Source organism: Microcaecilia unicolor, chromosome 13, assembly GCF_901765095.1.
Source record: "Microcaecilia unicolor chromosome 13, aMicUni1.1, whole genome shotgun sequence".
Taxonomy (NCBI): domain Eukaryota; kingdom Metazoa; phylum Chordata; class Amphibia; order Gymnophiona; family Siphonopidae; genus Microcaecilia; species Microcaecilia unicolor.
In genome coordinates this window covers 39,956,256-39,968,684 of record NC_044043.1, presented here as the reverse complement: position 1 = coordinate 39,968,684, position 12,429 = coordinate 39,956,256, and the positions used below count along the sequence as shown (strand labels likewise).

The following is a 12,429-nucleotide window of genomic DNA, read 5'->3' as shown; positions in this document are numbered from 1 at the left end:
TTTAACAGCTATATATTGAAGAATTTGAAGATGTCTTAAATCAGTTGGCCTTAGCCTTTTAAGCAAATACTACCTTGTTATTGTAGCATGTATTATTGCTCCTAGGGCTTTGTCAGAAGAAAGACTTAATTGAATGAATCACATGAGGTTTATAAAGAGCACCGCTTGGAAATAACTTAAATGCTTTTGTTAATCTTGGAAATTCCATGCCAGGCCATGTCTGGGTGCCGGCAATGAATTACCAGGTTGCTGGAGCCGGCTAATGCATAGTCGGTTAAGTGCAATATTCAGCAGTTAACTGGCTATGGGTTACCACATAGAGACAGGACTGACTTTTACGCTGTCCTATTTAGGTGGTTAACCTGGCCAGTTAAGTGCCAACTCCAGCCCCAGAATACCCCCAAAATAGCCAATTTTCAGTTTGGCACTAACCGGTTATTTTCACCAGCATTAATCAGTTAAGGAGGGGGGGGGGGGGGGTCTTTTACTGAAGCTTAGCTCGAGTCATCTGCAGCAGGGTCCATTTTATTCCTATGGGCCCTGCTGCAGATAACTTGAGCTAAGCTTTAGTAAAAGACCTACTAAGTGCTGTGAAAAGTTGTGGTTAGCCCTGAGCAGACTTAAACCAGCCAGGAGCAGTTTCTGGCCAGTTAAATCACTTTGAATACTGACCCGAAATTTGTCATCTAGTATTACATCCTCAGTTTTTAATCAGAGAACCTGCCATAAGCATAATTTAATAGTTTAATTCATTTGATATACCACTCTTCTAAAATAATTAGACAAAATGGTTTACAATAAAATATCCATAAAATCAGAAAGGAATGCCAATAAAAAAAAGTATGGAAGAAGTTGGAACACATGATCTCTTCCTGTTGAAAAGCAGTCATTTGCTTTTTTTTTTCTGGGGTTAATTTCATCTTCTGATTAGACAGCCAATCTGCAATTCTAGTTAAGTTTTTGAACATTATGAGGATCAAGAGTAGTCTGAATCTGAAAATCATCTGTATACGTAAATGCAGTCAAATCGTGTGATTGAATAAATCCAATAAATGGGCCACAAAAATATTAAGCAACACAGGCATCAACACAGATCCCTGTGAAACCATACAGGTGGTGAAAGTGTACGGATCAGAGCAAAATTCATTTTATAACACTTCATATCTCCGATATGTTAAAAATGACCGAAACCAAGCCAAAACAGTTCCAGAGATACCAATTGCTCGACGGCTATAAAGCAGTAGTCCATGATCAACTAAGTCAAGTGCTGGGAACAGATCTAATGATTATAAAACAGCAAGTTTATCTTGATCAGTACTTGTCTGGACATATGTAAGTAAACCAATTAAAGCTGTTTCTGGTCTGCAGGAGTAGCCAGTGGTTAAAGCACTGGTCTTGACATACAGAGGTAGACAGTTCAAATCCCATTGCTGCTCCTTGTTATCTTGGCCAAGCCACTTAACCCTCCATTACCTAAGGAAAAAGCTTAGATTGTGAGCCCTCCTGGGACAGGGAAATACCCAGAGTACCTGAATGTAACTCAAGCTGAGCTACTATTGAAGAAGGTACGAGCAAAATCTAAATAAATATTTGAGATTCTACATGGAATGTTGGTACTATTTGAGATTCTGTTGCTACTATTTGAGATTCTACATGGAATGTTTTTGTTTCTACTATTGGAGATTCTGGAATGTTGCTACTGGTTGAGATTCTACATGGAATGAATGTTGCTATTCCACTAGCAACATTCCATGTAGAAGCCTGCCCTTGCAGTTCAGCAACGTGGCTGCGCAGGCTTCTGTTTCTGTGACGTATGTGCAGGACGTCAGACTCACAGAAACAGAAGCCTGCGCGGCCGCATTGCTGATCTGCAAGGGCAGGCTTCTACATAGAATGCTGCTAGTGGAGGAGTAGCCTAGTGGTTAGAGTACTGGTCTTGCAATCCTAGAGGTGGCCAGTTCAAATCTCACTGCTACTCCTTGTGATCTTGGACAAGTCACTTAACCCTCCATTACCTCAGGTACAAACTTAGATTGTGAGCCCTCCAGGGACAGGGAAATACCCAGAGTACCTGAATGTAACTCACCTTGAGCTATTACTGAAAAGGTGTGAGCAAAATTTAAATAATAAAATAAAAAATATAGCACCCAAACTTGGGTGGCTAAATTTTGCCAAGATGCATATGCATCTTAACTAGCTAACGAACCATTAACAAGCAACAATTGAGCTTTAACAACCAATTACTGATGTTAATTGGCACCAATTGGGATTTGCCGCGCATCTGGCTGCACGGCTATTCTATAACACCGGGTACCCAAATCCCACAGCAGACAAAAGGGGGCATGGCCATGGGCACATTGGGGCATTCTGAAAAGTTGGGCGCCAGCATTTATACCAGGTGTCAGCAGGCGTAAGTCTGATGACCAAAGTTAGGGTGTGGGAATTGGCGCTAAGCGTGATTCTATAAAGGCCACGTGCCCTGTTACAGAAATGCGCTTAGCACTGATCTTTTCCGGTGCCCATTTTTGAGTGCAATTTATAAAATTTGGCCCTAAAATTCTCTGGTACTCACACAGGGAAAAATATGTGCACAGTTTTTTATGTATGTACTCAGTTATAAAATGACCCTTTTCGTGATTTTTCTTTGGCTTTTTTAATGAGCCACATTAGACAGAAACTTATCTCTGTAGTGTATAGTTTCCTTTCATTGTCCAGCCAAAACTGGTACTGCTCGGTAGAGGGAGTTTGTTATTTCAAAGCAGAAATTAAAAGCAAAATATTTTCAAAAACAGGACTGAAATAACAAGTGTCATCGGCTTCCCCTATTCAAGAGTCAGGACACGTGTGCTGTGCACAGCATACGCTCCCAAGCTGTGAAATATCTTCCCATTAGCAATGAAATTTGCTATTTTATTTTGAGAAACCCCTGCAGAGAGCTATTATACATTACCAACAAACCCAGGGACTAAAAACAAAGCTGGGGATTTTAGAAAGCCTCACATGGGCAGTTATATTTCTTAAACATCTTGCCTAATCACGTTAATGTTATTAAAGTGAATTTAAGAGTTGGGGAATCTTTTCCTGCTGACTATTCAGAACAAAGCATTTTGTGTTCTTCCTTACTTGATAAGGGCCTCAAGCTTGGCTGTCTGAATACTTGTCTACAGGGCCGGTCTTAGCAATTGCGGGCCCTGTGCAGACCAGGTCAGTGGGGCCCTATGCCTGCACCCGCCACCATAAGCCATAACTTATCAGAGTTTAAAAGGAGGTTTAGAGCTCTCGGAACCCCACCTCATCCCATACTTTGATGTGCATCCACCACGTTTCAGTAGAGAGTGGCAGACAGCGGCAGCGATTTTCATATCCTGTCAGCTGCCGAGCCCAGAGCCTCCTCGCTGCTGCGTCCTGCCCTTGCGGAAGCAGGGAGTGATATCAAAAGGGGGCAGGACGCAGCAGTGAGGAGGCTTTGGGCTTGGCAGCTGATGGGATATGAAAATTGCTGCCGCTGCCTGATGCTCTCTACTGAAATGTGGATTCACATTAAGGAATGGAGCAAGGAGGTGTTCCAAGACAGGGGGACAGACGTGCCAGAGATGCGGGGCCCTGTGCAACTGCCCCTGTCGCCCATGCCTAAGACCGGCCCTGCTTGTCTCTTACCCAATGAACCTCGTGACCAAAGGGCAGCTGCAATTTCATAATTAAAGCACGGGCGTCGCTACAGAGTGGCAAAAATTGCTTTGCCACCCCAATATCAGCACACTTTCCCCGCCAGTGCAGCATTGCCTCCTTTTCTCACTCTCCCCTCTGCCTCTCCCGTTTCCTCCTTCCAATCTCCCTCTCTCCTTCTACCCCCCCCCCCCCCCCCCCGTGGACCCTACAAACTTGCTGGGTTCGCCAGCACTGCCACTACCAGGCTCTCTCCGGCCAGACCCCAACTTCCTGTTGCCATAGGGGAAGGACACAGCAGAGGAAAAAGCCAGGAGGAAGCTTCAAGTAATTGCTGCCGGCAGTGCCAGCGAACACTGCAAGTTTATAGGGCCTGCGTGGGGGAGGGGGAGCCGGTACAGACGGAGATAGGAGGCGATGGTGCCAGACCTGCAGGAGGGAATGGAGGAGGAGAGAAGTTGCGCACAGAAGGGAAGAGAGAGGGGAGAAATGCAGCACATGGATGTATCCTTCTGTCTGTCCTTCCCTTATCCTTTTTGGTCCTGTCTGTTTGTCCTGATTTACTGTAGATTGTAAGCTCTTTTGAGCAGGGACTGTCTTTCTTCTTCATGTTCAATTGTAAAGTGCTGCGTATGACTGGTAGCGCTATAAAAGTGATTTATAGTAGTAGTAGTAGTAGGGGCTAAATGATGCGCAGGAAAGGAAGGGAAGAAATACAGTGCAAGAAGGGAAGACAGGGAGAGAAGATAAATACAGAAGAAAGGAAGGAAGGGGAATGCTGCAAAGGGGGAGGGGGACATAGGAGAGATGGGAGTGGGAAAAATATTATACAACGGGATCGGAGAGGGAGTCATGTGCACATGGATGGGAGAGAGAAGAATGCTATACATGGAAGGAAAGAGAAGGGAGAGGAGAAATGTGCATGGATGGAAGAGAAGGGAACGGAGAGGGGAGAAAATGCATGTGAATAGAAGGGAAGGGAAGAGACAGGAGGGAAGAAATGTGCACAGATGGAACTGAAGAATTGGTTACTTAGGGGTCCTTTTACTAAGGTGCGCTGAAAAATGCCTTGCGGTAGTGTAGGCGCAGGTTTGGGGCGCGCCAATCCATTTTTTCAGCACGCCTGAAAAAAAGCCCTTTTAAAATTTTTGCCGAAAATGGACGTGCAGCAAAATCAAAATTGTCGCACATCCATTTTGGGTCTGAGACCTTACCGCCAGCCATTGACCTAGCGGTAAAGTCTCACGCGGTAACCGGGCGGTAATGACCTACACACGCCAAATGCAACTTGGCACGCATAGCTGACACGTGCCAGAAAATAAAAAATATTTTTCAGGCACGCATAGCAGATGCGCGCCAAAAATAAAATTACTGCAGGGGCCATGCAGTACCCGTGCGGTAACTCCATTTTGGCACGCGTAGACGCTTACGCGGCTTAGTAAAAGGGCCCCTTAAGCAAGCATTTGAAGTATCATAAGTGGTATGATGGGTGAAAAGGACTTGTTAGACTCTGTTGAGATGTTGGACGTTTTATCAGATCTATTAGGTTTATATGGGAAGGGATTTATAAATGCTTTGTAATCGGGTGGTAGGAATTGGATGATGTATTTTAGCATTACTATGTATGATATATGTGTGACTGCATTTTGGGGTTTTTTTTATCATTTATTTATAATTTTTCATTTTACAAGGGTCACTTGCAAACAGTAATACAGAGATGACTGTACATTAATACAATATTAGAAGAAAACAATCTCAACTAGATAAATAAATTATATACAATCTTTCTCTTTCTTAGACCACAAAATAAACAGGGAGAGTGAAACAAGACAAGGAGATCAATTAAACAACAGTAAACCAAGAAAACGTGGTATTAACCTGATTATCCCCAGTTATTATTTATCTGAATCATTATTCCACATTGATCATCTGGTTGGCCTCCTCAAACCCAAAACGGTGTATAGTCAATTAATTTAGTTGGAAACATACTTATTGTCCAATATTAGTGGAAACAATACAACTGATTTTTTTCCCCTTTTAAAACCAGAAATTATTTAACAATACAAACACTTGAATCTCTGATCCAATTCCCACTGATTAAAGTAATCCCAGTTTCACAGGCTTCACTCCTTTTGAATTAATGTACTAAGAGGAATCATTTCAGAGGAAAAAAAAACTTTAGGAGTCATACCTGGAACTCTGGGAAAACAACAATCTCGATATTAATCATCTGTAACAATATTCATTTTATTCAAATTTTCTGGTCCATTAACATTTTCAAAATCTTAACCGTTTCCTATTCCTGTAGAACTTCATTTGCTGTATCAATTTTTCATTCTACATTTTGGTTTTATAATGGTTTTCTGCGTATAATTGATCTTGGGCTGGTTGGAATAAGGTGTGTTCGATTCCCACTTTAGGCACAAGCAGCTCCTTGTGACTCTGGGTAAGTCACTTAACCCTCCATTGCCCCATGTAAGCCGCATTGAGCCTGCCATGAGTGGGAAAGCGCAGGGTACAAATGTAACAAAAATAATAAATAAATAAATGAACAAATAAGAAATGGATGAATGATTTCAATCATTAAACCACTACCATCTTTGCGATGCACAATTGCAACATCAGTGAACAGTGCAGAGTTCAGAATTCCAAAAAATAAAACAGCTTTGTACTAGTCTACGAGCAGCAGTGTAACAATAAATTAATGATTTATATTCCAACGTTACATTCACCAGAATGGCCAAAGTGTATCATAAATTCTAACATTTAATATTTAAATTATTAACACTATACTTACATAGTACTTCTCATCACTTTGATTGTAGGCTAATTTCACAACACCATAGGAACCCTGTAAATAAACAAAAATTACACCCACTATTCCGTTAGTTTGCATTTTTTGGAGACGAGTCAACCACAGTGCTCAAAATACAGTCAAAATATGGCAATTGCACAATTTCCAATTCCATAGTCAAGTAATTTTGGCTAAATTACGTTTAATAATCTGCTGCAAAATGAACAGATTTCCTAGCGGTTCCCAGGTATTTATTTCCCTCTTTCCAAGACACGTATTCATTTAACTGTAATACTATTACAGATAGGTATATTCTCCATTTTATTTTATTTTTAAAAGGATGTTCTTTGACCTAGTTTTCTGTATTTATATTTTAGCATTCTTTTAGCTATGGATAGATCTGATCTTAAAAGTTGTGGAATTCATTACCTGCAGAGGCCCTCAGGCTTATTTTCGAAAGAGAAGGGCGCCCATCTTCCGACACAAATCGGGAGATGGGCGTCCTTCTCTCAGGGTTGCCCAAATCGGCATAATCGAAAGCCAATTTTGGGCGCCCTCAACTGCTTTCCGTCACGGGGATGACCAAAGTTCCCGGGGGTGTGTCAGCAGCATAGTGAAGGTAGGACTGGGGCGTGCTTAAGAGATGGGCGTCCTCGGCCGATAATGGAAAAAAGAAGGGCGTCCCTGATGAGCACTTGGCCGACTTTACTTGGTCCATTCTTTCTTGCGACCAACCCTCAAAAAGGTGCCCGAACTGACCACATGACCACCGGAGGGAATCGGGGATGATCGCCCCTTACTCCCCCCCAGTGGTCACCAACATCCTCCCACCCTAAAGAAAAAAACAAAAAAATTTTTTGTCAGCCTCTATGCCAGCCTCAAATGTCATACCCAACTCCATGACAGCAGTATGCAGGTCCCTGGAGCAGTTTTAGTGGGTGCAGTACACTTCAGGCAGGCGGACCCAGGCCCCCCCCCACTTGTGGTGGTAAATGTGAACCCTTCAAAACCCACCACAAACCCACTGTACCCACATGTAGGTGCCCCCCTTCACCCCTTAGGGCTATGGTAGTAGTGTACAGTTGTGGGGAGTGGGTTTTGGGTTTTTTTTTGGGGGGGGGGGGGGCTCAGCACACAAGGTAAGGGAGCTATGCACCCGGTAGCAATTTCTGAAGTCTACTGCAGTGCCCCCTAGGGTGCCCGGTTGGTGTCCTGGCATGTCAGGGGGACCAGTGCACTACGAATGTTGGCTCCTCCCATGACCAAATGGCTTGGATTTGGTCATTTCTGAGATGGGCGTCCTCAGTTTCCATTATGGCCGAAAACCGGGGATGACCAGCTCTAAGGACGACCTAAGGTTGACCTAAATGTTGAGATTTGGGCGTCCCCGACCGTATTATTGAAACGAAAGGTGGACGCACATCTTCTTTTGATAATACGGGTTTCCCCACCCCTTCACTGAGCCAGGAAAACCTGGGCGCCCCATTCAATTATGCCCAGGGCTCCCTATAACCTATCTATGGTTATTTCCTATTGGGACATTTGGAGGGGCATCTTTGATATGACGTCTAAGTGGACGTTTTGCTCAAAATGTCCAAAATCTGAAGAAGAAATAAGCCTGTTTTCGAAAAAGCACAACGTCTATCTTTTTTTTTCTTTAAAATACTGTTTTGAACAAGGGTTTGAACTTTGGCCCCCCCGAATAAGTGCAAAATATAGAAAATCAAGCCATTGGAATGTAGGAGGGGTTAGCATTTTCAGTAGATTGGTCCCCCAGACCAGGGGTGTAGCCAGACTTCGGCGAGAGGGGGGTCCAGAGCCCGAGGTGAGGGGGCACATTTTAGCCCCCACCCCCAGTTGCCACTGCCGACACCCCCCGCCGCCGCCAACACCACCACCAACAACACTGACACCCCCCCCTGACGACGACCCTCTCGACCCTCCCCGCCCGTCCCCCGCCGTCACCGTTGCCTACCTTTGCTGGCGGGGGACCCCAACCCCTGCCAGCCGAAGTCTTCTTCCTTTGTTTGGTTTCTAAGTCTGACGTCCTGAATGTCAGACTCACAGAAACAGAACGAAACCTTGCGATCTGTTTCTGTGAGTCTGACGTCCTGCACATTGTAGGTGCAGGATGTCAGACTCAGAAACCAAACGAAGGAAGAAGACTTCGGCTGGCGGGGGTTGGGGTTCCCCGCCAGCAAAGGCAGCAGACGGCAACGGCGGGTTGACGGCGGGAAGGGGGGTTGAGAAGGTCGTCGGCAGGGGGGTCCAGGGCCAAATCTACAGAGGCCCTCGTGGCCCCATAGTAGGTACATCCCTGCCCCAGACATCTCAGGAGAGCAAAGGGGCACCCTAGGGGGCACTGCTGTGCACTTCATAAAAATGCTCCTAGGTATACATCTCACCTTTGCTCCCTTATCTTGTCCCCCGAGCCCTCAAAAAACCCACCCAAACCCCATCGCCCCTCACTGTACACCACTACAATAGCCCTTATGGGTGAAGGGGGCACCTATATGTGGGTCACAGTTTCCACCATAAGTGTGACAGGTTGAGGGAGATAGGGACCTGAGTCCTCCACTCCATAGTGCACTGTACTGACCACTACATTACTCCATGAACCTGCATCCTGCTTTAACTTACCTGGCTATAACATCTGAGGCTGCCATAGAGGCTGGTAAGTCATATATATATTCACATCTTTGGGGGTGGGAGGGGGGTCAGTGAGCACTGGGGGTGTATTGGGGGCCACCCCTGATTTCCTCCAGTGGTCATCTGGTCACTTAGGGCACCTTTTTGTGCCTTATTCATTCTGAAAACAGGTCTAGACCAAAACGTTGAAGTTTTAGCCCCAGACATTTTGGTTTTCTTCCATTATAGCTGTAAAATGTCAACTGCATTGTCCTCTGGATCGAGCCGCATCGTAGGGGTGAGCAGCGCGGCGTCTTCAGGGGGGGTGGGGGGAATGACGGACAAAATAGACGTCTTTTTTAAAGCGGAGCGCTATTTTTGTTTTGTTACTTTTGTAGCAGTTTTTCAATCCCGCGCAGCCCCAACGAGAGGTACAGACCTCTTGTTAGATTTTCCAGCATTAAGGCAATCGGAAAAGGTTAGTGCATCTCATTACAATAGGGTTTCTATAGAATTTACTCATCTGCATTCCGTTTTCGTTAGCTGCTACCGTCGTTGGAAAAAAGTCTTTTGTGCATGCCAGGGTTTATTACTTGCTCGTTAAGTTTAGTGCATCTGGCCCACAGTTTGTACCTGAGGCAATGGAGGGTTAAGTGACTTGCCCACGATCACAAGAAGCAGCAGTGGGATTTGAACCGGCCACCTCTGGATTGCAAGACTGGTGCTCTAACCACTAGGCCACTCCTCCACTTTGAACATTAGCATACGGCCACAATGCAATAAATAGACAAAAGCCTTTTGTGATGGCTGCACTAGAAATAGATTTAGCAGGAGGGAAAGGCCAGATTGAGGATGCACTAAGCTAGCATTTCCCAAACTGTGTGCCGTGGTATCCTGGTGCACCACAGCTAACTCTCTGGGATGCCACGACAAATCCCAACCTCCCTCCTGCCCGAACCACTATTGCAGACAGCAGAGGCAGAAAAACAGAAACAAATAAAAAAGTAAGTGCAGGGCTGCAGCAGCCTTCAAGCATGTGCTGTCAGTTTTGCTGGTCCTCTGCCCCTCGGAACTGGAAGTTGACGTCAACGGGGGCAGAGGACCAGCAGAGCCGACAGCACATGCCCGAAGGCTGCTGCGGCCCCGCACTTTATTTTCTCTGTTGCAGCCAGTGGGACAGGATGCAGACAGCCTTCGGGACTCACAGAGGTGACTGCCAAGGATGTTGGATGAAAATAGGAGACGGGATGAAGTAAAAAAAAAGTTGAAACCAATGGGTCAGTCTCTGTTTCCCTTACCATTCAAAATAAAGAAAGCAAACCTATGAGCTGCTGCATCCAAGTTGTCATTCTTTATTGCTGGTAGCATTTTTTATTTAATCTCACTTACATTTTTAAATATGCTGGAAATATAATAACAGAATAACAACTTTTGGTAGGTAGAGTAGCAATTTGTTATAAATCACAATCAGTGCGTCATTTGGAGGGGCTGGCTGTAGGGACACCCTAGCACTGTTATATTTGTGCAGAGAAAAAGATGGAGACCTGTGTGGCCGGAGGGTGGGGGTGGGGTGGGGGAGAGACCTGTGTGGCCAGGGGGAGGGCAAAGATCAGTGTGGCTGGGGGGAGGGGGTGCCGCGAAAAATTGTTCAGACACAAAGGGTGCCATAAACTGAAAACGTTTGGGAACCACAGCGTTAACCCATTAACTAGCACAGCTTAGTAAAAGGGCTCCTTAATGTTTTAAGAACTATGTTGTAGTTTTTGTTTCATTTTTGCTGTCTGAACAGAGGTTTATTAGATCATGTTTGTGTCTCTTTATGGTGCCCTTTTTGTGTGTGTATGTGATGGGGGGGGGAGGGAATCCCACTTCCATGCAGCCTGAAAAGGGCCGAAGGAAGATGAACCAACTTTGGAGGTGGAGAGGGACGTAGACAGGCATGTGGCTTTCGTATTTTAGAAGGGTTGCAAGTAATTACCGGGGGGGGGGGGAGTTTTGGGGAAAGTAATGCATGGGCAATCCGTAAACTTTTATTGTTCTTCTTCTAATACATCTGTTGGCCTCTAGCTTTTGAATCTGCCTAACAGATTTCAGCAGCAGCTTTATTTGATATACCACAAAGTCAAAAACAAAACAAAACAATATCTAAGTGGTTTATGATTAAAATGAAAAATATTAACAAGGACATCACAAAAGGTAAAAAATTACAATCACATCCAATAAGCTGTATTGCTAATAGAGGGGTCCCTATGCGTGTCCAGCATGTGCCAAATCAGCATTATCGCCCGGCTACCGCGTGCCCCGGGAGGTAATTCTGAATTTGGCACATGCTGGAAACGCAGTAGAAAATATTTTCTATTTTGTACTACGGGGCGCCTACCCGTCAGTAAATGGCAGTTGGCACTCGCTGCATGCTTACCACCTGGGTAGTGCGTGAGACATTATCACTAAGTCAATGAGTGGCAGTAAGGTCTCAGGCCAAAAACGGACGCACGCTGGTTTTCGTTATGCTGCACATCTATTTTCCGGCACATTAAAATAATCCCTTTTTTCCAGACGCAGTACAATAAGGGTCTGGCGTGTGCCAAAAACACAAGCCCACGCTGCCGCAAGACAGTTTTTGGCGCGCCTTTGAAAAAGGGACCCAGAGTATTATATTAAATAGAGAAAGTATGGGGGGGGGGGGGACAACAGGAAGGGAAAGGAAGGGAAGAACACAAGGACAAAGTGCTAGGTCAAAGACAGCAAAATAAAAGTCAAAAAGCTGCTACAGGGCAAGTCCGCAAAGGCGGATAAATTCATCCATTAGGCTGATCGAAGAACTGAAGGTAGTAATAAGTTTTTAAGGCAGATTTATATTTGCCAGAAGAACTCTCAGTATGAATGAATATAAATAGGCAAGTCATCCCACAAAGTTTGTGCCATGACCTGAAACAAGAACGATGAACACATTCCAAATAGATCTACATATGATTGGAAACAGCCATTAATCCCCGGATTCTATACAGTGCAACTTGAGTTGAACGTGCAAATCTGGTTGTGTTCTAGATTTGCCCGTGCAATTTAATTAGCTTAGCAAGCCAATCAAAGCTGATAATTGGACTTAACAAGCAATTATTGACACTAATTGGCTTTAATTAGAATTAAACGAACAAATGTCTAAGTGTATTCTCTAAAATGATGCGTGTAAATTCTAAGGTATGGTTCTGAAAAGAGGGAGGCCAAGGGCGCGTCACGGGCATTCTTAGAATTTACGTGGTTTTAGAATATATGTGTTCCACGTCTAATTCAGGTTGTGGCTTTTACACCAGGTTTTCATTGGCGTAAATGGCCATGACTAA

At 44.6% G+C, this 12,429-nt stretch overlaps 1 protein-coding gene across 1 annotated transcript in view; it reads right to left on the bottom strand.

Moving 5' to 3' along the window:
* The window catches only part of CAMKK1 (calcium/calmodulin dependent protein kinase kinase 1), a 177,747-nt gene that overhangs the window by 148,051 nt on the left and 17,267 nt on the right, over positions 1–12,429 (bottom strand). The window contains exon 4 of the mRNA XM_030222611.1: positions 6,464–6,517. Within this exon, the coding sequence (XP_030078471.1) occupies positions 6,464–6,517 (54 nt within the window). The remainder of the gene's footprint in view (positions 1–6,463; positions 6,518–12,429) is intronic.